Source organism: Gasterosteus aculeatus, chromosome 7 (assembly GCF_964276395.1).
Source record: "Gasterosteus aculeatus chromosome 7, fGasAcu3.hap1.1, whole genome shotgun sequence".
Taxonomy (NCBI): domain Eukaryota; kingdom Metazoa; phylum Chordata; class Actinopteri; order Perciformes; family Gasterosteidae; genus Gasterosteus; species Gasterosteus aculeatus.
Genome location: NC_135694.1, coordinates 2497397 through 2523786, shown reverse-complemented (window position 1 = coordinate 2523786; position 26390 = coordinate 2497397). Strand labels below are relative to the sequence as shown.

The following is a 26390-nucleotide window of genomic DNA, read 5'->3' as shown; positions in this document are numbered from 1 at the left end:
TCAGCAAATGAACCATGGTACATCATGGTGATTTAAAGTAAGACAGATTCAATTCTTGGAGGTATTTTTACAAACTCAGTAATTAAAAGGAGCTGCACCGTCACCCGAAACGCGTGCAGCAGGAAAACAAGCAAACAGGGAAGTTGGTGTAATATTTAATAACCAGCAAATATATGAAAATACACTTCAAAAGGTTGCACGCATTACAATCAGTAACATACATATTTAAATCATTGGTTGGCCTAGTGCATGCTGGGAGGCTTTTCTTTGGGAGTTTTATGGTTTTTGAGCAAACAACACAAGATAATCCAAACATATTTCTGTATTAGTTAAGTGATGTCACAAAAATAGCTTCACAGACCCACATTTAAGTGACTCAATTATAAACTCCCATACGCGGGTGAATCAGACGTCACGGGAAGTTTCCCGAAATAGATGCTGTCTATTTGCCACATTGTTTAAAACTCCCCCGACCGGTTAAATGAGGATCTATTCTCTAGAAGTCAAAGAACAAACGAGGCTCACCCTTTCTAGCGATAATTATCATGAGCTTATGAGCAACACCTCAGAGAATAAAACACAAAAAACCTTCTCAACACTTTACAGGTGAGTCAGAGAGTTTTCTCTCTTTGTCTGGAAAGAAGCACCTGAGAAAAGGAGTTTCATTTGGTTTTATATGCTGCACACCGACGTTGATTCCATTCAACCCACGTCTCTTCTCACGTGTCGACACACAGTGGTGACGTGCGCCCCCTCCAGGACTTTATTGTGAACTGCACCTTATTTTAATGTTAAAATTGAATTTGTTTTTTTTCTGAGTAAACGTTGTGCGTTAAACCAGCAGTAATATGTATTATTTGACTCACAGTAAAACATTTAAATGTTATATTTATTACATTACATGTCGTTTAAGCTGACGCCTTCATCCAAAGCGACTTACGCTGCATTTTTAACTGATGGTTTTAACATTTTTGCCCGGTGAGCAATTCAGGGTTGGGTGTCTCGCTCAGGGACACTTTGACGCAAAGCAGCCAGGGTTCGAACCGCCAACCGTGGGGTTCCAAGCACAGCCTCTGTACGCCACGCGCCACCGCCATGAAACATTAACACCACCTTCAACCTTGATTTAGCCCCTTTTTAAGCCAAAGAAAACAGCACCGTGGACCTTTTGAATGAAACACCTTGACGGAAAACATGGGCAGAAATCGGCATCAATCTCTCAAAATGTACATAAGAAACAACACAAATCTCGTGTTAAAATATATAAATATATATATATTGTACAGATTATTATGCATTTCTTCTTTAGAAACAAAGAGCTGACATTTTAAGATCAGCAGGATACAAAAGAATAGTGACAAACAACCTTTTTTTATTGCTTTTTCTCAAAACAACATTAAAAATGGATTTCGAAAAATGCTCATAAAAACAGAACAAATCGCTGGTTCTCACAATCCCGCCTAATCCTGCTTTAACATTGTTGCATGATTAAAAACACACACACACACACACACACACACACACACACACACACACACACACACACACAGTGTCCTGAGGACAACCCCAAAGTGTTAAACGGCGTTGAGGGGGATGTTCCAAAAACATTTGGTCGTGTTTTTAAGACGTTAAAAGGCTCCGCTGGAGCTAACTGCTAGCACGGGGCGTGCTAACGTGCTCACTGTGACTACTCTAACATGCTGATGTGGGTAAAGCAGGTTCACTGGGTTCATGTTCATGGCGTCACAGACAACTGAACGGTAACGGTGCTTTGCAGGTGTTTGGTCGCGAGTGAAGGTGCAGAGGGAGGAAAAGTCACCCCATCGTGCCCCTTTGAATCACTTCATGGTTGGTAGAAAAATAGTCCAACCCCCGCTTAAATACTTTAAGACTAAAAAAACAGCCCGCTCCTTTTATGGTCGCGTTTCCACCGAGCGGTACGGTACGGTACGGTACGGTACGGGACGGTACCCTTTTATTTGTGTCTCCACTGCCAAAAGTTGAGAATGGTGCCAAAAATCCGAACCGTACCGTACCACCTTTTGGGGTACCCTTCCGTTGGGGCACCTGGCACAGGTGTTTGGTACTAAACGGCGGAGCTAGACTCACTGCAGAGCGTTGATTGGTTGAAAGAGTGTCGTCATTTGCGCGCGCCGCAAGGGGAAAGACAACACACGTGTAGCCTTTGCTCAAACAAAGAGTGTCGTCTCCTTGTGACAAACGGCCACATATGGAGAAGCAAGAACAGGATCGGCCGTCTGTCCTCCGTTGTTGTTTGCGGTTAGCTTTCAGTTTTATCGCCTATCAAGTAAGGGTACTGTTGGCGGTGGAAACGCTCGCCAAATCATGGTTAACAGACCCGACCCGTACCGTACCGCTCGGTGGAAACGCGCCATTACTGCTCCAAGAGCAGATCGGACAGCACGTTGATGTCCGTCTCGGCCGGGTGGCTCTGCAGCACCAGTGCCACCATGTTGTCCTGACCCGGGAACACCTGGCACAGCTGCTCCCTGAGGGCCGCCGTCTCCTCCGGGCCCCTCTCCGCCAGCCGCCCCTGCAGGAGTCCCGCGTCCCGCCCTTTCCCGCGGCCCCTCCGGCTCCCCCGGTTGCCGCCGCCCGGCACGCGGTCGCGGAGGTTCAGGAGCTCCGTCTGGGAACAACGCGCGGGCTCGGAGGAGGGGAACGCCGTGGAGGCGCCGGCAAAAGAGTGGTTCCCTGGTTCCGGAGTCCTGAGAGGAGAGAAAGGAATTCCCTCATCACTGTCTTGACTCGTTGTTACGACTGTGAAACAAGCCGGCGTGCGTCTGTGCGGCCGGTCGTGTGCACCTGTGATCTGAGCGCAGGAAGTCGTCCAGGTGAGGCCCCCCTCGGCCCAGAGGGTCGTCCGGCACCATGAAGTGATCCCCGACAAACGTGTACTGGAGAAGTCTGCGTGGGGGAGAAACCATGACGTCATCCCGCCGCCCTTTGATCCTGGAACACTAAATCTCTATTTTTATCATGGTGAAAAAAATAGCTGGTTAACTGGTAAAAACGGTACTCAAGTACCACAATTAAAGTTACGTTGAGGAACTTTCAAGTGCTTATGAAACTTTCTCTGTTAAATACTCACGCGTCAATTTGACTTAAAAGAGTTAACGAGGATATCGGCAATTTACTTTTAACTGCAATATTTATTTGAAAGCTTTACAAGCGTTTATAACAAAGATCTTTGCACACACAATATGTGAGAGCGCATGTTTTGTTTTCATAATGAACTGCTTCTGTACTCTACAATATACACAGGTAGCGGTAAATTGATTAGTTAACTCACAGCAGAGTGCTAACTATCCTTAGAATTGTGTTAGTCATTTTTAAATACGTCATGTTTAAAAGAAAGGATGTTCTCTGAATATTTTCAGAAAGCGAAAGCAAAAATAAGGAAAGGAAAGTGTGCAGAGCTGAATTCCTACGTTGCTGATCCACACGCTGTCTTCTTATACCTCTTTTTGATGATGTCCCTCCACACGGGGGACTCGTCTGAAAGGTCTCTCAGGTTGTCGTTAGTTACGATCACGCCGTCGGTCTTCTGCGCGTGCTGCAGCATGAATCTGCAGGAATGAGGGAGAGAAGCATTTCAGAGCAGTCAAATCTCGTTCCCCAAACACTTATGGAAAGATTAAAACAACCGATCGGCATATCGATCCTCAGCGAGTTGTGCGTGAAAAGTGCGTTGACTCAAATATACAAAGTATACACAGTAAATGTACTATTGTCTCACAATGCAGTGTGCAAAGGAAATGGAGCAGCTACGGATACAAAATATATAAATAATAAATTGCGGATGCCGGTGAACCTAAAAAACCAAAAGTATATTTGAAGTTTATTTGGCATGTGGCATCATATGGATTTGACCTTTTTTTATTAGGAAGAAATATAAGAATATGGTAGTTTTGAGTTACTTCTGTTCCTACTTTAGCGCTTTTTAGCTCTTTTTTTTAGCTCTTTTTTAGCTAAGCTACCATCAGTCAGACGGCAGACTAGCAGATGACGTTCCTGGCTACCTGTCGTCGTACGAGCTGATCATCTTGCCCTGCACCTCTCTGGAGGGGGTGTAGGCGAGCAGGCCCAGCTTCTGCAGCTCCGTCAGATAGTGCTGCTCTGCAAGGTCGGGAAATAACGACGCTGCGTTTAGTCTGCACCGAAACGCCCACACACACACACACAAAGACGCTCGTAGAAAATTAGATTAGATTTTCCTCCCGAGAAAGAGACTCAGAGTCAAAAACAAGCAGCGAACGTGCAATTAATTTTCCAGTTATTTTGTTGTATGTGATTTCATCAAGTTTCTCACTGCGCTCAAAAAAGACGAATCAACGGACCAGTGTCGGCTTTAAAAGACCTTGAGCGCTACCTTTGATCTTGGGGTTGCTCTTCTGCCTCCACTGAGGCACGAGGGCGCTGATGTGTCGATGACCCCGGTCCCAAAAGTGCTGCACGGCCAGAGCGATGCCTCGACAGGAGAAGAAGTGACCCAACCCGTGACTGTTGGAAAAAACAGGGAACAGTTGGACGTACAGATCCACAAACACTCAAACTAAATCTCTCCCCGTCCATCAGAGGACCGACACGTTCTCTTTCCAGCCTTTCTGACCTCATGGCCACGTTGCTCCCGTCGATGATGATCGCCCTCACGTTCGGGTCGCCCGTCTGGTCCGTGAGCTGGAGGTCGAAGGGCGTCAGCAGGCCTTCCAGAAAGCGCTGCTCCCCCGTCACCACCACCGAAGAGGCGGCCGTGAAGCCCCGCCTGTCCCTCGCTCCGGAGGGCGGCGGGTCGTTCCTGGGGGAGAGGTGGGGTTGCGGCACTTGGGGCGCCTTGTGTTTGGGGTGTGGGTCCTGGTCGTAGGTCGGATCCATGTGTTTCGGGGGGGATGCGTCAAGCCGGGGGGCGGCCTGGCCATGTCGTTTGGTGGTTTGGATGAAGTCGAGTGCGGGGTGGCGGCGCGAGGGGTAAGTGGGCATGGGCGGCCCTTTGACCTCAGCCGGGGCGACTCGGTGTGGGGTCTGTGGGGTCTGTGGGTCCGCACGCCTCTTATCATTCAATTTGCTCTCTTCTGCCGGTATCAAAAGCTCGGCTTCTCTCGCCCTCCCTCCAGAAGATCTAACTTTGTCCGGCGACACGTCGTCCATCTCCCTCGGCCCCTCCCGGAGGGCCTCCTTCTCTTTGCTCACCTCTCTCTGCAGCTCCAGGAGCAGCTGGCGAGTGGATCCGTCGGGCAACATGTTGTACACTTTGGCCACTTTCTGCTCCATGTACCCGCAGCTGGCCGCCGCTTTCTTCACCACTCCCAGGACGAAGTCCTCCTCGGGTGCGTCCCCCCTTTCCCCGGCGACACCGCGCTTCTCCCTGGAGTGTCCGCCGTCTCCCGGCGCTCCCTCCAGCGACTCGTCCCCCGCCACCTCCATCGCTTCCTCCTCCCTGTGCTCCGTCTCGCAGGGTCGGTTCCTGTCGTCCCGGCTTTCCTCCGCCTGCTGGCGGTCGCTGCGGTCCTGCTCCTGCTGAACCACGTCCAGTATCTGCGAGGCCTCTTTGGGGCCCGTGCGGGCGAGGACCCGTTTCACCACGTCCTCCGTGTACCCCATGGCGGTGAAGAACTTCAAAAGGAGCCAAAACTCCTTGTTTCCCGATGACATCTGCAGATCTCGTTCCTCCTCCTCCTTCGTCTTGGTGTTTAACTGCGGCGGCGCTGCTCGCACGTCCGGAGGAGAGCGCGCGGCTCTTCCCTCGGCGCCCTCTGCCCTCCCTCGGTTGTCCCCGAACTCGCACCGGAATGAGGAGTCCCCGGTTGCAGAGTCTTTCCCCAAACCTGCGGGCAAACCTTCCGAAGTCCTGGAAGGCTCGGGAAGCGCGCACCTGCCGGCGAAAGGTTTGCCCGTCCGCACGTCCTCCGAGTCCTCGCGCCGTAGCTCATTTCTGTCCGTCAGAGCCCGGGCGGGGCTCAATCCGAGCCCGGATTCTCTCACCAAACCCAGCAGGACTTCCTTCACCGACCCCGGCAGCGCCAGAAGATCCAGGAAGTGCTTGTCCTCCCATTTCTCCACCAGGTCTTTGAAGGCCCGGCGCGAATCCAGGGACTCGCCGGGGCCCGCGTGCCCGGACTGCGCGCCCTCGTACCGCTCCACCAGGTCCGTTATCAGGGAGTAGGCTCGCACCACCGGCTCCTCCAGACCGGATATGAGCAGGAAGCCCACGGAGTCCACCTGGTTTGGCGAGAGGGAAGCACAATGACATTGATACTAAAAGCAAAATAAAAAATGTAAATGGGTTAATTTATTGTTGTCGCTATCCATGTCCCAATAATGATCAATATATATATATATATATACCAGGGTATATTGTATTACATAATATCAATAATACTGCGAATGACATAAGACATGGTAAAGTTTTGTATACTCTTGTGTGAATAAAATACTTCAAAATGAAAAGTACACAGAACTTGGGTTAAAATGCTAATGATTTGTGAATATTTCCAGCTACACTGTTGCATCACGTTGAAAGGCCTCAACAAATACCCAGCATGCAACACTCACCACTATATGTGCCGAGGTGTTTTTTGTCAGGCCGTCCACGAACAGCCCTCGGGCCCCACAGAAGATGCAGTGAAGGACCTCGGGGTAAGAAACCTCCTTCTGCTGCTCCTGGTTCACGAGGCCTTTCACAAACAACTGCAAGACCATCAAGTTTAGCTTCATTTTCTACTTTACTGTTTTGTTATTAACGATTTCCTGTGGTCTTCATGAGAAGTTTGCTCACTTGTTATTGTTATTATTATTGGACTATATAAGTGAGACTTGGACATCTACATTTACACGAAAACTGAATTACATCTGCAGATGTCGGCTTAAAAGGTGTTTGAAAGGGGACTTTAATGCGTGGTCGACATTAACGTTTCAATCAAGCGATGTCGTGACACGGACCACAGATCATTTATGACGGGAGATGCCCGGTTTGAAAACTCGCCTCAGCTTTATGAAGCGCAGGCTCAACCTGTTTCAACGCTCATTGTCCTCCTGCTTCTCAGAACTTCCTGCATTTCAGTGAAACTATTCGCAAGCAGACTTATGCTAATACGCCACCATGTGACCTTTAGAGGAAAGACGCAGCCGACACCCCGTGCAGGTTTCAGTCTTGTCTCTGAATCTTTAACGTACTCCCTGTAAAATATGAATACATCAAATGTCGGCTTGGCCAAACGCAGATGTGTTGGTGAGAAAAGAGGACGCACACAAGCAAGAACTCCCTTCTTGTTTTCAGTCACCGTCTTCCAATTCATGACAACATTTAAAAAACCCTCTATGAGTCAATAAAAACTTTCCAAATGGAGGGTTAAACTGACTAATTGGCGACAAAACGACAAAAGGCCCGTGCGTCGGAGAAGTCCCGCCTTACTTTGGCGGCTCTCACGTCGCCTCTCGGCCCTCGCAGCTGCAGCCATATCTGCCCGCCGTCGCCGTGGGAGCCGCCGCCGTCCGCCCCGAGGCCGAAGGTCACGCCGAATAGCCGCTCCACGGTGCCGTGGAGGGAGGCCAGGGGCCCCCGCAGCACGTCGGCGCACGCAAACTCGTCCTCCACCGGCGGCTCCCCTCCGCCCGCGCCGCTTCGCTCGCCCTCCATCCCCGGTTCTCAAAGTCGCCGTCAGATGTCAGACATACTGTGGGAGGGGAGACGGGGGAGGGAGGGGGGAGGGAGGGGGTATATTTAGGTGCGTTGCTTCTTCAATCACAGATAGGACAGTGTCATCACTCTAAAAGCGATACAATTGTGTTGCTTTTCAATGCAGCTTTAACTGGAGGCGATGAAGAAAACTGCATGTCCCAAGATGCACTGCTTTTATAAAAGACCCATAGAGACAGAGCCCAAGAAATAATTAAAAAAGGAGGCAAAGAAAAAGTTATTTTATGTCATTTGTTGTTACTGTATTTAATTCATTAGAATAAGGCTCGTTAGTTGGAAACTGACAACAAACAACAGGTTTATTCTAAAACAGTAACAATCTTCTTCCAACCAAAGTAGTGGAGTAACAACACCTTAAATACAAAGTAGTGAAGTGGAGTAAATGTACCTCTCCACCACACCTTCACACTGCACACCTTCGACCTCCAGCCGTGTAAACAAGGCTCTCCCTGTCTACATGTCCAGCTGGCGTTGACTGTCGCTGCCTTTCGCTTCTGCTGAGGGGGAACAAACGGTATAAATGAGCGCACGACGCGGCCCGGCGCGAGATAGTTGCGCCAGATCAGCGCGTAAAGAGGACGAGCGGTGAGAACACAGCGGGCGGCTTTTACGGTTCAATACGACAACGAAAGACGGGAGTTTGGGTTCGTTCTCTTACGTGGGGTCGATCGCTCCTCCGAAGTCTCGGTTCCTGCGGCTCCGTCCGCCGCACTCATTAAAACGACAACAACAACAACAACAACCACAATAACAACAACCACATGCAGCCGATCCGATCAAAGTTCAGCCGCCGAGTGCGCAACGCACACAGCGAGACGGAGAGAGAGAGAGAGAGAGACAGAGAGAGGGAGAGAGAGAGAGAGAGAGAGAGAGAGAGATGACGGAGGAGGAAGCTGGAAACCGAAACTAAACGAAACGAAGGAGATAAGCGGCTCATTTCCGGAGCCCGGCGGGCGATTCTGTCCGGATGTTTTGTGTCCATTTAACACCAAAATGACGTCACTTTAATCATTAAAAATGTATCCGCATTTTCACACGGAAGACCGTCCGTTCACATGATGTTTTCACTTTGTTCCAACCAGAGTGGTTGTTATGACAGAGGACACGCGACAGAAGGGAACATTTAAAGCGTGTAGTTTCGGATGTGGCTTGTGTTGATTTGTGGGTCGAACAGGAGGTGAAGGGGATTTCCAATGACGTCACAGCCGGGGTTTTTCTGAATGTGTGTGTGTGTGTGTGTGTGTGTGTGTGTGTGTGTGTGTGTGTGTTCTTCCTCTCTTCTGACTTTTAACACGTCTCTGTTAAATGCAGAGAAAGAGGAATTGGGGACTTTTATATGTTTACAGGGTTATTTGGTGCAGTTTCACACACAGGAAGAGTTATGTTTCCTCCTGCACATCCTGCCTCAGCCTGCCGGGGCACACCGGGTAGACTGGGTTCCAAGTATGCCATTAAACGGATGTGTGTCTGTGTCAACGTGTGCTCAGTTGTGTAAGTGCCCAGATCTGTGCAGGAAGACATTCTCTGCTACATGTATTCAAAGTGTTACTCCAGTTAGAGCCATGATTATAATCCAAGGTTATATTTTGTTTTAATAACCTGAATCTGCAAAGTAACCATAAAGGAAACGGGCAAAGTTTCCCTCTGAACCGTGGACTTTGACCTTAATGCCGCACGTGGCCCAATCCGAACCAAGATGCTGACTTTGCACAAGGGAATTACCCACAATTAACTGCAATGTCACGTTAAACAGACAGCATGGATACTCACAAAAACAATGAGTCACGGGGGTTCAGGGGAGACTTTGAGACTGGGCCAATCTTGTGTCATAGTGCATTATGTTAGCCGGTGTTTCCCAAACTTTTTCTCTCAGGGCGAGTGTGGGTTTTATTTCTTTTTTTAGGGCGGGTGTATGAAGTCAAGACCCCTCTGGGAGTCAGAACCTTCCAGTTTGGAACTACTGATGTAAGCCATGCTAGCTGTAATCATCAACGATTTAAAGAAGCCTCACCTATTTACTGTAAATCCTTTAGCAGACTCTTCCCTCTGCTGGTGAAACTCAAAATAGCATTATAAGATTTTTGGGGATCTTTTTCTTTTGGTCTAAACTTTAGTACAATGTCCATAGAAATCTTTTTTTTGGGATGGACATAAAAAGTATGTTTAAAAAGGAAAGAATTTTGCGGTTAAGAGCCTGTTTTATTTCCAGCAATGCGGAAAATGTGTGCCTTCAAAAACAGAGTCAAGCACGTTATTCTGCAGTGCGCCTGTATTAGGCATTACGGTAAATGTATAGGAACTGACTTCAAGATAAGAGCCTTGTTTCACCATCAAGAAATGTGACTGAATAAATGACAAATTATACATAACAATGATTATTACGATTGGAAAATATAACAATTAAGGTTGGGATCGACGGCAGACCCCTTCCGAGAAGAAAATTCTACAGTGAAAAGAAAGAGTGAGATTGTGAAGGGCTTTTATTTTGAAAACGTTGTGAAAACCTCCAGCAAAGCGGTATAGAGCTACATAAAACTGAATCCCTATGTGGAGACACCTAGGCGTGTTTGTTGAGCTGTTTGAAAGCAGAAGTAAAAAGGAAAACTAGTTTCACTTCTGCTTCCGTGAAGCTGCCAGTACAAAGTCACCGAATGAGTGCCAGGGAGTTTACACTGGCTGAAGGATGAGGAAGAAGAGTTTATCTCAAAGGGTGAGTGATTTCCCCCCTTTAAAAAAAAACATCGTGATGAACTAATTATTGTTGAGTTTATCTCAAAGGGTGAGTGATTTCCCCCTTTTAAAAAAACCCATCGTGATGAACTAATTATTGTTTTAAGTATCTGTTGGTAAAGGAAATGTGTCGGACTTGGATTTTACGAAGTTACGGAAATCCAAAGTAAAATTTCAATGTTCAAGTCAAAAGTGTTCTCATTATTCTGTCCAACAAATCCATGTGCCCTTGTGTGACATGAAGCCATGTTTCATTAAAAGGAAGGAAACAAAAGAAAGAAAAGGAAAAGATACTCTGTGTTTTAGGTAATGTATTACTTGATTAAACACGAAACACCCAAACAACCACCATAAGAGGGCACCATATATTTCTTTTGTGCTAAAGCAGGGATTCCCAAAGTGTGGTGCGGGGACTCCGGGGGTCCGCGAGCAGCCTCTAGGGGTTGAGCGAGAGGAAGAATGTAATGGCGGTCTCTGTAATGATTAATATTAAATATATATATATTTTTTATCAAGTGGGTTTTTATCTGTTTCTGAGAGTATACATGTGCCTACATTATTTCTTTACGTGGTTCACTGTGTTACACAATTTGAAATTCCCCTACCTCTGACGATCAGTCGTGACGTGTAACTTTACATTTTTTATTTTGAATAATGTAACCGTTGTGCATGGGTTAATTGTAAATGAAATGTGATGCAATCTGCCACTGAGCCTGAGCCAATCAATTTATTGAAACGTTGTTGCAGTGTTTCAAGGCATTTTCCCACTTGTAGTTTGTTCCTATTGGGGATTAATATGGTACAATGTTGCAGCTGCCCCTTTGTTTGGTTTCTGTTCACACTGCAGGATTCAACAGCCATTTAAACATTGTAAACCAACACCACGCACAAGCAAACTGTTTTCTCATTGGTCCTATTTTATTGCAGCTATAAATAGGCTGTGTGTTTCTTTCTTCCTTTATTGCGGATTGGAACGAGGTTGGGATGTGGGGGGGCCCAAAGCGACTCTGCGTCCTTGAACCTCTTCTTAATAACACCCCGGTGCAGTGTTGATGGTGCAGATACCTGTTTTTATTTTATTTTTATCAGCGCTATTATTTTCCTCCTCCTCCTCCAGTGAAGTATGTCCAGCTGTCAGTTCCCCATGTCGGTCAGCGACTCCAGCCTGGAGGCCTGGACGGCGATCGCCTCCGGGGGTTTCGGACAAGTATTCAAAGCCAGGCATCGAGGGTGGTGCTGCGACGTGGCCGTCAAGCTGCTTCACCACGATGACCGGTGAGTCGCTTAACCGAAACAGCCTTCCTGCTTCAGGTCTCGACTTACCCATGTTGCAAACGCACACAGGAACAGCGAGTCGGCGCTGCTGAAGGAGATCGACATGGCGCGCCAAGGGAGCAGCCCGCACGTGGTCCTGGTCCGAGGGGTCTTCAAGGGCCGGCCGCCCGGCGTGGGCTCTACGCGGCTGGGCCTGGTCATGGAGTTCATGGAGAGAGGATCCCTGGCCTCCCTGCAGGTAGCCACGCGCGGAGGAGGGGGAAATACATATTTTGTAGTGAAACGCGTAGCTCAGCACCATCGCCCGCTATGCGTGTAGATCCGTAACTATGGAAACAATCTTACAGCACAGCTTAAACGAAGCCCCGCCCTGGCCGCTGGTCTGCAGACTGGCTCACCAAGTGGGCCTGGGCATCAACTTCCTGCACAGCCTGTCGCCTGCTCTGCTGCACATGGACCTGAAGCCCAGCAACGTGCTGCTGGACTGCTCTCTCAACGCCAAGGTGAGTCCAAAGCCTCCGCTTTCTTTTTTTGGGACTAACCATACCGCTTTTTCCATTCCTTTTCCATTAGGACCATGTAAATAATTGTCAGGTATCAGAATAGTTCATTTACTCGGTCAATTGGGTTGGGTTCTTTTATTGATCACGAAACACATTTCAGAAGCACTTTTAGACACAAATCTTAATTTGTAAAGAGACTAAATTGCCCATCAACCCTCCTTTTGGTCATTTTCTCTTCAGCTCACAGATTTCGGCCTTGCGCGGCTTCACTGCAGCGTCTCGTGCTCTTCAAAGAAGACGAGTGATGAGGAAGGTGGGACGATCCGGTACATGCCGCCGGAAGCTTTCGACCTGTTGTACAAACCGGACAAAGCCTCCGACATCTACAGGTACAAGGACCGGTTGAACGCGTTTTAATACTCGTATAAGAACCAACTATGGCACATGGTTTCAGCTTCACAGGCCCCAGGATGTGACACTCTGCTTCTTTCTTTCAGTTATGGTATCCTCTTGTGGTCCATTGTCACAGGGAAACCACCATATGGACGTAAGTGACTACTTCACTCTTTCTTCACTCATTCTTTCAGCTCTGTTTTGGTCTCCACCAGATCCTTTCATTTTAAAAGAGTAAATCCGCGAGTTGTAAAATCAAAACATCTGGTGAAAAGATGGCAAAAGTCTCCTGAGATACACTCCACCCTTCCTCCGCTGCAGGAGCTCAGTCCAGCCTGGTGCAGCATCGCATCCCAAAGGGGGACCGTCCATCGGTGCCCGAGTTCATGCTCCGGGCCGACGGGTGTGCCGGTTTTGCCGAACTGAGGCGGCTCATGGAGAGATGCTGGGACCAGGCACCCGGAAAAAGACCCTGCGCCCTCGGTGAGAAAGCTCTCGAGTCGACTAAGGGAAATAACACTTCCAACAAGTTGTGTAACTGTTGCGTCTTTTGCCCACAGAGTGCGCAATCGAGGCAGAAAAACTGCACAAGATGCACAAAGAGGACATCAACGACGTCGTCCACGCCGTGCAGAGGATACTGGTGAGGGAGAATCTTATCATGACGGTGCTGCCGAGGTTCGGTTAAATCGTGACATCACGTAGGTCTTTGTCTTCCTCTCTGCAGGACAAAGAAAAGGACGCCCAAAGAATGCTGAAGCAGTTTGAGGGGATTCACGTCTCTCCGTTTTTAGGTCTGCTTTTATTTCATGTTTTCTTCAACGCAGCAATTCCCTTTCTTGATAAATGGATATTAAACTTTGGTCGTTTGCATTTGATATATACAAAAAGCAGGCTAGCGGGCACCTTGCACCTTCTTTGCTTATTAATAAGGCTAGCATTTCTCCCGTGTCCGGTCGCTAAGCTACGCTAAAAAGTGCTGTTGCGAAAACAACAAAAATGTGATTTCAACGGTAATTTGTTTGTCTTGGCAGGAAGCGGGCGTTGGGAACCAGAGAGTCACGTTACCGTGCCAACGGGTCGCACACCAATCCAGGTTAGGGTCGGACAAATCACACCGGGTGTCTTGCTCAGGGGCACTTCGACATAAAACCCTCTCCACCCCATGCGCCACGGTCGCCATGGAGAGACTATTAATATTAACATGCCTCACTTACTGCTATGCTATGCTATGCTATGCTATGCTATGCTAGTTGGCTGCTGGCATCAGCTTTATAGGACACAAACAAATGTGAGTAGGATCGATCTTCTCATACACAATCCCAGTTTAGCAAACAAAGTACACTAAAATGTGCCATCCTGGTTGCAAATTTTGTTCTTTATCGAACACACGGTTCACTTTAATTGTGAGAAAGCAGGTCGAATGATTCAATAATTCATTTAAAATGGGGGGAACTTGTTTTGTTTCTTTTGTCTCATTGTGGAGAACAAACTGCTGACCAGTTATTTTTGATTATGCCAATTGTATGTGCCAACTGGCAATTTAGTGAAGTCTTTATTGGGATTACAGTGCAACTTTTTTACTGTACTGTTGTTGCAGGAAATGGATGGCAGTAGGACAGCAGATCAGAAAGACATTGCGCGAGTCGAAGGTAAAAAGGAAGTTGGTGTTGAAACCACTGTTTTTAGATCCCAAATCAAACAGAAACACAAATCAAGTATCGTAGCTTGTCTTCCCTTTTCAGATCCGCCTTCATCTCGGCATCTGGGCGACGACGTGAGCCGGCGGCCGACAGACGATAAAGTGAAAAAGTCCTCCGTTTGCCCCATTCGATCCCCCCCGTCGTCTCCTTCCGCTCGGCGGCCCGCTGGGGGAGGAACAGAAAAGGCCCCCCAGCAGGGTTCGAAGCAAGAGCGGCCTTCGAAGTGTCAAGTGGGTGTTTCCCTCCGCGTCGCTGCGCGAAGGCGCGCTCCACACCGCATTTAAGACATCATATCATTTCTAAGGAGCATATTTATTTTCTCGCTTTTTCTTTTTACTTTTCTCATCCGCAGCGGCAGAATTCCAGCCCCGCCCCTCAGCGCGTCATGGAGATCCGCCTCAGCGACGTGGTGGGATTACAGTACGGCGACAACAACAGCATGAGCATCCAAACCGTTCTCCCCCGAGAGAGGAGACGGCACCCGACGGCCCCGCCGGGGGTCAACCACCCATCGCAGCGCCGAGGGAGCCGGAAGGACACGACGGGAGGACCGCCGCCACCTTGAGTTCTCTAATTCCACGAAACAGCCCTCTACACTTCATACATACTTTCTTCTTTTTTTGTTGCTTTTCAAATGTAGAAAGTCCATGTGAAACGTCATTTTAAATACTTTTTTTTTATTTAAAAAAAAAACCCCAAACTGTTTTTATCTGCACGTCGAGCAGGGTAAATAATTTGTATTGTATTATTTGTAATATAGATTAAGGCCTGTCTTAATGCATTCATTTGTTTTTTTTTATTACTAGGGTCGGAACTGTTTTCTTAAAAGAGACGCATAAGAACTTCCTGATGCATTTTGCATTTACCTTTTTTACAGATAAAATAAAAAATGCAGGTGTGTACGATCCAGCATGTTGTTTCCGTTGCTGTAACGGCGCTGCCATGAAATGTCAGCTTCTTGAAAACTTTGAATTGCTTCATCCTAAAGGTACATTACAAAAAATATGAAGAACCTGGAGATTGTATATGTTAAAAAAACATAGTTTACTTAGATTTAGATTTCTGAAAACCTTTGAACTCAGGTGTGTTTTTTCATGTTCCTTTACAACTTCACTTTTGTTTTAATCAATAAATGCTTATTTTATTAAGTTATTTTAAAGGAAAGTATTCTCTGATTTCAGCTTCTCAGACTTGAGGTTGAAACCAGCGGTCAAACAAACCACTCAATTCTTTGACTGTTTTCTTCTTTTTTAATAAATATATTTGAATAATAAGTGTCTGGCCTTTTAATGAAATTAAATGTCTAATCATTGTGAATTAATTGAAGGAATTTAATTCCCTGATCGTGATTTCATTTTGGTGCAGCGTTTTGGTGGTAATCTCCATGTAGAGCCTCCAGGTGGCGCTCTTTGTTCATCTGTTCCGCCCGCTCTTTCGATCCAGTCCAGATAAAACACTGCTGTTGATGCTGGAAACGCTTGATACATATTTCAAATGATAGCTTTTGAACCACAGTCACAGGAGTGCTAACACAGGCCTCCGCTGTGCACCGGGGCTTTGACACGCATCGGTTGGGATGGTCCGGTGTGACCTCCAGCTGGGTTCTGGCACCGGATCCCTTCCTTTACTGCCGATCCTCCATCTGCCTCCTGGTCCCCCGCGGAGAGACACGCACACTCGCAGAGTGTCACCGCCGTGACAAAACACACCAAAGACTGTACGTTTGCAAAGGGTTTCACAATAAACCTGCAGATGTGATGGTTAAGGCTCAAAGTCTTGTGGTGTTTCCCCTCGATTACCCTGAATACACCTTTAGAACACAACACAGGGATCAGTACTATTTTTAGAGCATCCGTCTGTCTGCAGCAGTGATTTATGGAGCATGTGTGTTTCGGTGGGTGAGGATGTCCTTGATAATCAAGTTAATGAACAATATGGTCAATTGCAGGCTTTGAATAAAATAAGGTGGGTTGGTAACAGCTAAGCTAAGGTCGCTTTTTGTTTGCACAGGACTATTTACCGCAGGTTGGCTCCCCCTTTGTGGTAGTAGAACAACTGTGCAAGATTAAATGCAGCATGATATTAATAGCAATTTTTAAATGAATTTTATAGCAACAATGTACAGCTAACTATTCTAAATAGTCATAATAATGTAACTGAATTATTAATGAAAAAATTGTTTAAAACTTAAAATGCAATGCTAAAATAAATATTTCAATTTTTATTCTCAATTCAGCAATAGATGGATAGATTACAATACGTTCAATTTCTTCATTCTGTCATTTTATTTGTTATTTTGCATTACAACTCATAGCAATGTAACTTTCCTCACTAAACATTTGTAATTCCTTATGTATTAAACATACAATCCAGTGCCAATTTTCTGTGCACCGCAAACACCAGCTGCTAACAAATCTAATTCAGTGACATTTAAATGGTGCCTATGGTTTTAATAAATAAATATAAGTTTGGCCATAGTTAACCAGCCACCTCCATAGAAACATTGTTCTTTTTTTTGTTAATGGAAATAGTTTTAACAAGGTAAATGGGCAGATAAGTTAGAGATGTTAGACACAATACCTTAATTAAAAACACTTAAGCTTATTATCACTTCATTTCATGCATTGAAAGAAAATCACAAACCCCAAGCATTGACGACTCAGGCACAGGACACAAAAACTGCAATGAAAAAGAACATACAATCATGATTATTGTCTTTAGAGAGAACTCCCTCACTCGATCAACGCCTCCGATTGCGACGAGAACGCAGTCCCACCTCGACGCTGGCCTACAAGGGGAACACCAGAAACCCGGAGAAAGTGGAGTACTTCCAGCCGCCCCTCAGGTTCCCCCTCTCCAGTTTGAGGGAAGCCTTGTCCCCCCTCTCCATCGTCACCAGCCCCGCATTGGTGGCGGCCTCTCTGGTGACGTCCTGGTCGCCGGCGAAGGCGGAAATCACCGGCCAGCCGTTGAGAACCAAACTGGCCTGTGAGAAGACGGGGGAGGAGATGCAGCACAATAGATCATCGATCTATATCTACATATGTTTATTTATTTTTTACAATTCTTGGTCTTCTTGTAGCTTCAGTATCAGCATGCTTTTCAACAATGTTGGGACTCCCCTTTGAGCGGGTATTCCTTACTTGTATTGTCTGCCGGTTGTAAACTTTGACAACGTGAAAGCTGAAACTGTAGACTCCTTTTCTGGGGGCCACGAAGATACTCCTCGCCGGATCAAAATGGCCGCCAACGTTTACGAGGATCTAAGAAGAAAAAAAAAAGATTTGGAATATTTGATGCCTCGTTTGTTTTTTTCAGTTCAGCTTCAAGTAATTGGCAGGAACACAGCAGAAGTTAGGAGGTCACTAAACAGACCTGCGGATCAGTATTTGTCTGGTTTGTGCAGCAGTTAATTAAATTGTTCTAGGTCACAGCTCCCAGACGCTGCTAACAATGACTCAGTCAACACGGTATCGTAATTGTACTAATACTTTCAGGCCAACAAAAGTAAACAATGATTATGATGTCACATATGCAGTGACGTCTTTGTGTGATGTGTGTAGATAACTTTGTCTCAGTGGCCCCTGACTAATGCGGGTGAATTTATTTATCCGCAATAACACAATGTACCTTTCCCAATCTCTGCCAGTGAATCACAACCATTAACAGTAATTCATTGTGTTGAGTGACAGCATTGAGAAGGTGTCACACTTTTAACCACATCATAGTTTATTTTCATCTTAACTGCATGTTATCTAACTATACTGTCATTTTGTATCACCGCACATCATCCACTCATTACCCTCACCTGGTTCTCCTTGCCCTCCTCACCTATCTGTCCTGACACGTAAAGAGTACCACTCAAATATATATATACATACTTCCAAAAACCCTTCACAATGTGGTTGGACCATTAGTTTGTGTTGTGCCTGGAAATCTTGACAGTCCAATTCAAGGCGGAGCCAACAAGGGTTCAGGACAACACCTGCCTTATTTAACAAGCGTCTACGTAGAGAACTATATTTCACTCATTTCACCCACCTGGTCAAAGTAGATGGTCATGGTGCGGTTGCTCATCTCCGAGGGTTCGTGGTTGGTGTTTCGGATGGCCGAAAAGGCCACCCGACCGCTTCCTGACCTCACCGACATGCCTAGGGCGTTACCTGACGGCTCCGCGGAGGGGGTGGAGTCGCACACCACCAGACACTTTCCCTCCAACACGATTGGCTCTGTGTCATTCTGGCAACTGACTTCTGGGGCACCCCAAATTACCAGAAGAAGAAGTCCGGCAATAAAGACTGAGCGAGGACCGAGGCAGGGCCGAGACGGAGGGGATGGACGGCGCATTGCTTCCGAACGATGAGTGAGTTTTTGGTCTTTCTGTGGGGGGGGGGTGACAACGGGACCACCACCTATTGGCGAGGACGTGTCTTTCTTAATGAACACTTTACTTAAGCATCACGAGGGTGTCTTCACCTAGAAAGGACCCTTCAACCAAGGACTTCCCACATCTCGAGGGACCTTTAATGGTTCAGGTAGTCAGTGGTGGGAGATTATCTGACTGAGTTGGCACCAGGATGGCGGCTTCGTATAACAGCAGACCGAAAGTCCCTCTAAGCACAGTTCATCCAGCTTCTCACACCTCAGCAGAAATGTCCATTCGCCAAACAAAGCCTGTCAAGGCTTCAGGCCTGTTGGAAGAGGCAAATCACAGGAAACTACTGCATCACAGTGACAGAAATGGAAACTGATGACTTTAAGTATCTTGGCACTAAGAGAAATTAATTTGTGATGAGATTCATTACATTCTATCAAAGTTGAATGTTTTTTCCTATTGAAACCTTGTGGGGCTATTTCTCTAGTCCATAAATCAGAACAAAAACCGTCTGGATTTTGCTGGAGAGGAAAACAAGTGGAAGCAGAAGTGATGAGGTAACGGTTTGGCCAGGAAGAGGGCGTGTAGGTGCCAGCTGGGCTCAGGAGGGGGGGGCCTGGACTACTGTGGACTATCACAGTCCACCACCAAGAGGCCATCTGCTCGTAAACACGCCAACTCTTTCCCCCCTCCAACTTTCCAATTAAATCCCTGTCTCTGCACTTGGATTCCTTTATATGAATACACGTTATGAATACAAATACTACAAAGCCAGCTCATGCGTTAAGGAGGTGGCACATTTGTTGATCAGTAAATTACCATGACCACACAGAAGATGACTCTTCATCCACGTTATCTTCATAATAAATTCAGTTAAAAATAAAGAGGAAGTTTTAAAGAAAAAGACAAATCCCCCATAACAAGTGCCTCAACAGCCCAAACAACAGCAGACCATAAAGGCATTTTCACAAAATCAACCATTGCAAAATAAATAAAGATAGTATGGTTTGGTCAATAGAAGAAAATTGCCAAAAGAACACCCACCTGTCCCTTTCAAAATGTTCAATCTGCAGCGACAGCAACCGGCTTCCTCCAGCTAAGTTAGACCATCCCGAGAGTCCCGCTCAGCTTTTCCCCATCACTCACTCCCTCCCTGTTTCTCTCTCTCTCTCTCTCTCTGGTGCAGGAAGCCCTTGTGTTTGAGCAGATGTTTGATCACATCACAAGCATCCTGCCTTCTGTTTTCACAGTGCCTCGACCCCCGACTTGTCCTCCTCCCTCCGCCTCCAGCTCCTTCACCTCGGATATGTCACGGAAAAAAAACGGGTTGAAAAAACAAAGCTCTTCCTATGAAAACGATTCATCTTTGTTGTTTAGCAAAAGTTAACATGCAACAAAATCGGATCTATTATGCGTTATCTGTTTGTAGCAACTAAAAGCAAAAGGAAGACGAGTCAGGCACAAATATCCGGTTTGGAAGAATTAAGAATAATTATGAAGCTCAATGGAGGAAAATTTATTTTTAAATTAAACTTAAATGCCCCACTCAAAAGACTCAGGTCACTATTTTTTCTTCATGATTGGCCTCTGCTGCTCAGTAGAATATATTTCCAGCAGTGGCAGCTTGCCAATAGAGAGCAACAATTGTCAATATTTGTGTTTTTGAAATATGGAATGTACCCAGTAATGTGTTTAAAATACCATATCAGCTCAAAATGTCTGCTTTTCCTGCACATCCTTGGCCGTCATACGCATTCTAGCTGCAGAGAAGGCGGGTCTAAAAGCACTTGAGCCAATTGCAGATTAAATATAAAATGTTCTTTAAAACAAGCTGGCATTCACTTCCTTCTCACTAGCAAAAAAGAAGTAGGTCAGCTTGTTCAGATGACTTGTTAAATCACAACATGTGCAGAGTAACACAAAAATATTGGGCTGATCAGCCACAAACTGTACAGACAATGACTCATTAAAATTGCGTCTAATAATAATGTGGTAACTCGTTGGAAAGTAGGATTAGTGCTAAGGTAGAAGCATTCATCTTTATACCAGGGACAACTGGATGTCAATATTTAGTATTTTTGCTAAATATCTTTTTGGTAGTCAATATCTGGTACTTCCTAGAGCAAATTATTTATCGCGAGTGTTGAAATGACATTTTTACAGTTAAGATTATTCTGGTTCTTTTTTTATTTTTCATAAAAAAAATTCACAATTCAAAAAATAAATAAAGGCATATAAAAAAATACATAGTGTCAAAAATCACATTCATGCAAAAAAATCAAATACATTAAATTAAAGACAAAATAAATTTCCCTAAAATGGGAACTTTACAAAATAACACGTCACACAGGCGCATCAGTGGACACTTTCCTCCACAGGACAGATGATCAACGGGGCGATGTTCTTCCCCTCGTCTGGAACACAGGGGTTGAAGTACGGGTTGAGGGGCTCGTTAAAGTCACACCCGCTGTAGGTGTAAATGTGGGTCTTTGCCTCTGCGTCGTAGAAGGACACCAAGCCTTCGTCGTAGTCCAGGAACACGCCCACTTTCTGGGGCGTTTCTTTGAGGCAGAGCTTGACGGAGGGGCCGGCGCAGGCATTGAGGCCGGCGCCTTTCCGCCGGCAGATGGCCCAGTATCCGCTGTCGGGACGCACCGCAATGGCTCCCTTCCTGTTGATGGACTCCCGGGCCACGCCGAGGTCCCAGTCTGTTTTGTTTCCAACCTGAAACAAACATAAGACCTACATCGTGAGTCACTGTAGGCTGATGGTGTTTGAATATACTACATGTTGAACTTGTAAGAACCGCAGGGTGCGTTATATTAGTTATACATTCAATTTAATTTGTTAAAGTGCACTGCTATGGCTTAAAGCGTGTTTCCTGTTTCTGAGCTCCTTACCTGAACAACCCAGTAGCGCCTTCCGGTAGCAAAGCTTTGTTTCCCCGAAACACAAACGCAGGAGTTAAACCGCCGAGGACTGTCCAGGACTAAATTATTCTTCTGGCTGCCGACGGCCACCTGTGGATCAAAATTATCAACGTTACTTTTACTGTCTTCATCATATCAGACGTTTGCCTAATTCCTACAATTGCTAACAAACTTTATTACTTTCTACTATGAAATCTGCATGTAATGTTTTAGAGGAGAAGCACAATAATTAGTATGTTTTATCAAACTATACCTTCTTTCTGTCCGGAGACAGGACGAGCCAACCTGAAGCAGTCTCAGGGTCCAGAGTGACATCGACTGCAGAAAACAAAGAAGAAAAACCGTGAGCCACGTCATAAAAAGAGGAACTAATCGAGATCAAAGTAGCTTATTGAAATAAGCAGTAGACGTGTGGCTGTGAGCATACCTGCGTATTGATTCAGCCTGTCTACTTCTGCAAAAAGAGAAAAGAAAAAGTTGATTTTCATGCACTGGTCTTTACAACAATCTTTGGCAGTTAAAGAGGAGATCATGTTTTTTTCTAAAAGACTACTGACCATCTTCAGACAGTTTGTCCGATAGATCCTGGCAGACGGCGATGAGCTCGGAGAAGGCTCTGGTCACCGCCCCCATGCAGTGATCAGAGTAGACCGCCACCTCGGACCACTCTCTGGTGGATGGGAGTGGACTTTGAGATGGAAAACTCTAAAATGGGGGAAAACGGTTTGACATGATTACGGTTGTTGACACGTTGACTCTGCAAAGAGACGAGGACCTTCATGTATCTAACCTGCAGGAGGTGAACCGGGCTCTGACTTTGCTCCAGCTGCACCAGCTCGATGCCCCTCGCCTGAAGCTCTCTGATTTCTTGCTGCAGCTCCTGCAACAACTCCGCGGCTCTCCTCTCGGCTTCTTGATGCTTCTGCTCCAGCTCTTCCACAAGCCTGGCCTGGTTCTTCTCAATGGCGGTTATGAGCAAGCTGCAGACCTTAGCACTGCCCTGGATCTCCCTCTCTGTGATTTTCTGTTCATTGACACAATGGAAACGTTTAGTTTTATGGATGACAAATAGACAAAGATCTTTAGTTAGAGCTTTTTTTTAACATGAACTTACTTTACTTAGATCCACAGAGTTATTGATCTGTTCCATCTTTCTGCGTCTGGCATGGATCATCTGTTTGATGCTGGTCTTTTTGTCCCTCAAAGAGGTCTACAAAAGGTTAAAAGAAAGTCTTTCAGTGTACAGTAATACCAGAAGTAAAGGGAGGGAGTGTATTAAAAGAGAATTTGAGAGTTCATGTGAAGACGATGGCTAAAAGAACAGGTGTCTCACCTTGACCCTGTTCCTCTCCTTCTCTATCGGTACTATGGTGTGGTGTTTGTGTTCCCTCTCTGTACATTTCACACAAACAGGCTTCTGGTCGCTCGTGCAGAACTTGGTCAGCGGCTTCCTGTGTTTTCCGCAGAGGTGAGTCGTGATGAAAGTGGCCGTATCCATCAGCTGGTGCTTCTGCAGCGCTGCATCCCTCTCGTGTGGCGTGAGGTGAAGTTCGCAATAAGACAGCAGGCAGGTTGGACACGACTTGACCGATGGGGACTTGTCTCCGCAGCAAACGTCACAGGGAACTTGGTCAGCCTCGCAAAGCGGGTTCAGGGAATTTTTCCTGCTTCCTGGCGGCGTCGCAAGGTTCGCACTCTCCTCTTGAGCCCTTTTGGTTTAAATAAAATTTTGTTAAATATCAACTTAGTTGTAATATTTTTTGGTTTGACTTTGGGTTGCTTTAAAGCCGAGAGAGGAAGTAATTAATAACAAACCTTTTGTAAATCTCAATGATTTCAGCAAATCCACAGTTGATCTTCAGTGGTGGTCGCTTTTTGAATTTCTCTTTGCACAGAGGACACTCAGGCTTTCTCTTAGTGTCCCAAAATCCCTCAATGCACTCCAGGCAAAAGTTGTGACCACATGGGATGGAGGTCGGGTGGGTGAAGATGTCCAGACAGATGCAGCACTTGAACTGCTCCTCTAACGGAACGGCGAGGGACATGTTTGCAACTGCAAAAAAACCCAAACTGAATTACTTAAAAATCCATATTTAAAATTTGAGATGTTTGCTTCCAAAAACAGATGTCAAAACAGGGATTGTTGGGCCATTTTCTAATTTAAAATTGCGCTTCAATTATAGTTTAAAAGTCCCTTAGCCCTCTCTTCCAGGGTTTAAAGACAAAGTTAGCAGTAAAAACCATTACATTGTTTCTAATACCTGCTCTCCAGATTATTCAACCAGTACATGCTGCACACACCTCTTGCATTAATGTTCCCTCCTTTTTGTCATTTAACCAAATATCCATATAAATGGGTTTTGCATGTGTAAGAAATGAAAGTTCATTCTAATTCAGTGTCTCCTGATTGAAGTATCGCGTCCTACCTGGATGGGTCGTCATGGCGAGTGTCCCGATCGTCCTCGTAGAATAAACGTACAGAGCAAGTGCAGCGCGGTTTAAATAAGCATCCACACTCCCTGTTTGCAGAAGGATTAGTCACACTTGTCTAATTACCGTTAAGCTCCTCCTCGCTCGATAGGAATTTCCACATGTTATTCAAATGTTCTGGTACATTTTGTACCTTTTGTTCCTCTAATTACTGGAGGTGAAGAAGAGGAGCTCGAGCAGGTACGACAGGGTTTGGCCTCAGCCGCTGCAAACCTAAACAAAGAACTTTAATTATTCCTCTGGCATGATAGTGATTCAGCATCTGGCAAAACATGATCAATTATTGTCGGTGTGTGCAAACCAGCTGACAGAATGGGACAGGTTGAAATGTACCTTGAGCAGTCGTTGTGGACGTGCATGTGAGTGATGTGGGATTAAAAATACTTGATATTGTTCACACTTTACAACGTGCCTCAGGAAAGGTTTGTGCAATTCTGTGATCTTAACGTCATTCCAGAGATGTATCAGTATGAAGATTAAAAAAGTCTAAAAATGTAGAAACGCCATCTTCAAAACCTCATTGACCAACAAAATGATCTAACACTGGATAAAATAGTTTCTGTTGAAACTTTTTGAGATAAAGTTAGAAAACCTTTGTGTTATTTTAACATATGTAAACCTGTGGCCATATAAACACATTTACAGCCATTTAGTGTTGAACTATATTATATTGTAGGCTGAATCAAACAAAATCAACAAATTTCCCCCTCATCCATATCACAGACACACACGCGCACAAACACACACACACATATTTTTGGATTGAAGAATTGCAGAAACTTTGCTTAACGCACACTGTACAAAAAAATATTATTTTGTGTGAAGTAAAAATGTTAGTACTTCTAAGCCTAAAGCACTCGCATGATGGTTCACAAGAATCGCCTGTGAAACATTTCTCTCTCTCTATTCCGGCCTGTTTTTTCTACATCTTATTTTTTACATCCATACATGCGCACATTTAGTTGTCGTCATAATAATTAGTCCCGTTTGCTGCCACTCAACATGTAAATGCCAGTAACTGACCTAGATATGGTTTTTAATTACGGTACGGTAACAACATAATGTGATGACAAAGAGAGAAAGTGACCTATTAACACATTCAATCTAACGAGGATGAGCTACTTAGTAAGTACTTGTGGGTCAGCTGCTGCTTTTCCCCATCCTGTTTGCTTGTATCTTCCTTTTCCCCCTGTGTGTTTGTCTGTGCATTTTGTCCTCACCTGCAAGAGGCGTGGCCATTCATCCTGCTCCACATTCCACGATTCACCCCTGCAGTACTTAGACCCGGGCTGTTCACCTCTCCAGCGGCAGATCGTTACGTACTCCCATGTGGTAACTTGGCTCCGTATCCCGGCCGTGTGGTCTAGCTAACTGTTGTCTCTGTGGGTCAGTGTGGGGAGGAGGCAGAGTTCGGGCCGGCTGCTTTGTGGGGGTTTTGTTTTTTAAAAAGCCTGCTGACATCCCTCTTCATTCTGGAGAGTGTCGTCACTGGGGAGGGGGGCGTGGGAGGAAAGGGTTATACAAAGACATGAGCCCCTTATGGACTGGGAGAGAGAGGAATGGGGGTCTTGGCTTGTTTGGTGGACCTTTCGGTGATGGAGTCAGAACTGTCGCATTGTCTATCAAATCTACAGGAGAACTCAATCTGCCAGTCGGAGGTGGGTTGTGGGGGGGGGGGGGGGGGTTGGCTTGTAGTCTGTGATTTGTCTGAGACCTTTCCAGACAGAAGCAGCATTATTATCTGAAAGATGATGTTACAGCTTCTCAGACTACATTCGTTAAGTGTGTATCACTGCCTTGCTAAACCTGTATTTTGCCTCTGTGTAAATGTCTTTGTCCCCATCCCTAAATGATCATCATTGTCTCCCCAGTGAAGGACCAATGAAGCAATGGATCATCCAAACAACACTTACACAACTGAAGCTGTCATGCATCTGTCATGTGTCTTGTCATAATTTCTTGGTTTCATTGATTGTACCAGAAGTTATTACTATTTATTTTAGATACAGTACTTTAGTTACTTTTGTCATTGTAATGAAGCTCAATTCACAACATTTCCCCAAATACAATCATGTTTTGTTTCTGAAGTTCTTAAAGAACAGCACAATGAACACTGTGTTCCAGATGTTGTGTCATCATGTCAGAGGGATTACTCACACCGGAAAGACTTGAACCATGTTGTGTTGTCGCAACACTTTACAGTTATAGTTCCTTAATTATCGGCTCAATCTCTAATCCCGGAGGCAAGAAGGTCTGGAGACATGGTTTTGCTGA

At 45.7% G+C, this 26390-nt stretch overlaps 4 protein-coding genes across 11 annotated transcripts; 1 reads left to right on the top strand and 3 right to left on the bottom strand.

Annotated features, from left to right (window-relative positions):
- Positions 1-1254: 1254 nt before the first annotated feature.
- On the bottom strand, positions 1255-8690 carry khnyn (KH and NYN domain containing). Of its 3 annotated transcripts, none has more exons than XM_040182351.2 (10): positions 8376-8690; positions 8106-8214; positions 7433-7694; positions 6574-6708; positions 4634-6240; positions 4394-4524; positions 4044-4140; positions 3483-3590; positions 2827-2928; positions 1255-2729 (listed from the first exon to the last, which is right to left on the bottom strand). In XM_040182351.2, exons 3-10 carry the CDS (start codon positions 7655-7657, stop codon positions 2396-2398), a joined length of 2739 nt encoding a protein of 912 aa, XP_040038285.2. In that variant the 5' UTR covers positions 7658-7694; positions 8106-8214; positions 8376-8690; the 3' UTR covers positions 1255-2395. The 3 variants fall into 3 exon arrangements, with proteins under 3 accessions (XP_040038285.2, XP_040038284.2, XP_040038287.2); XM_040182350.2 differs by having other exon boundaries at positions 8106-8211; positions 8376-8598; XM_040182353.2 differs by lacking the exon at positions 8106-8214 and having other exon boundaries at positions 8376-8517.
- Positions 8691-10200: 1510 nt separating this feature from the next.
- Positions 10201-15595, top strand: ripk3 (receptor-interacting serine-threonine kinase 3). Of its 5 annotated transcripts, none has more exons than XM_040182066.2 (13): positions 10201-10427; positions 11565-11722; positions 11792-11960; positions 12070-12225; positions 12466-12614; positions 12723-12772; positions 12940-13101; positions 13179-13261; positions 13346-13412; positions 13653-13714; positions 14219-14270; positions 14364-14551; positions 14674-15595. In XM_040182066.2, exons 2-13 carry the CDS (start codon positions 11571-11573, stop codon positions 14884-14886), a joined length of 1503 nt encoding a protein of 500 aa, XP_040038000.2. In that variant the 5' UTR covers positions 10201-10427; positions 11565-11570; the 3' UTR covers positions 14887-15595. The 5 variants fall into 5 exon arrangements, with proteins under 5 accessions (XP_040038000.2, XP_040037999.2, XP_077961556.1 ...); XM_040182065.2 differs by having other exon boundaries at positions 10228-10427; positions 14346-14551; XM_078105430.1 differs by having other exon boundaries at positions 10350-10496; positions 14346-14551.
- Positions 15596-16587: 992 nt separating this feature from the next.
- LOC120822401 (cerebellin-1) lies at positions 16588-19989 on the bottom strand. Of its 2 annotated transcripts, XM_040182067.2 has the most exons (5): positions 19741-19989; positions 18363-19012; positions 17465-17584; positions 17098-17307; positions 16588-17000 (listed from the first exon to the last, which is right to left on the bottom strand). In XM_040182067.2, the coding sequence occupies exons 2-4, from the start codon at positions 18666-18668 to the stop codon at positions 17110-17112; spliced, it is 624 nt and encodes a 207-aa protein (XP_040038001.2). In that variant the 5' UTR covers positions 18669-19012; positions 19741-19989; the 3' UTR covers positions 16588-17000; positions 17098-17109. The 2 variants fall into 2 exon arrangements, with proteins under 2 accessions (XP_040038001.2, XP_077961558.1); XM_078105432.1 differs by having other exon boundaries at positions 16588-17307.
- An 870-nt stretch (positions 19990-20859) lies between these two features.
- On the bottom strand, positions 20860-24178 carry LOC120822399 (E3 ubiquitin-protein ligase TRIM39). Its single transcript, XM_040182064.2, has 10 exons — positions 24053-24178; positions 23442-23679; positions 22960-23335; positions 22741-22836; positions 22417-22650; positions 22184-22331; positions 22054-22080; positions 21880-21944; positions 21597-21716; positions 20860-21420 (listed from the first exon to the last, which is right to left on the bottom strand). The coding sequence occupies exons 1-10, from the start codon at positions 24066-24068 to the stop codon at positions 21052-21054; spliced, it is 1689 nt and encodes a 562-aa protein (XP_040037998.2). The 5' UTR covers positions 24069-24178; the 3' UTR covers positions 20860-21051.
- Between the last annotated feature and the right edge of the window lie 2212 nt (positions 24179-26390).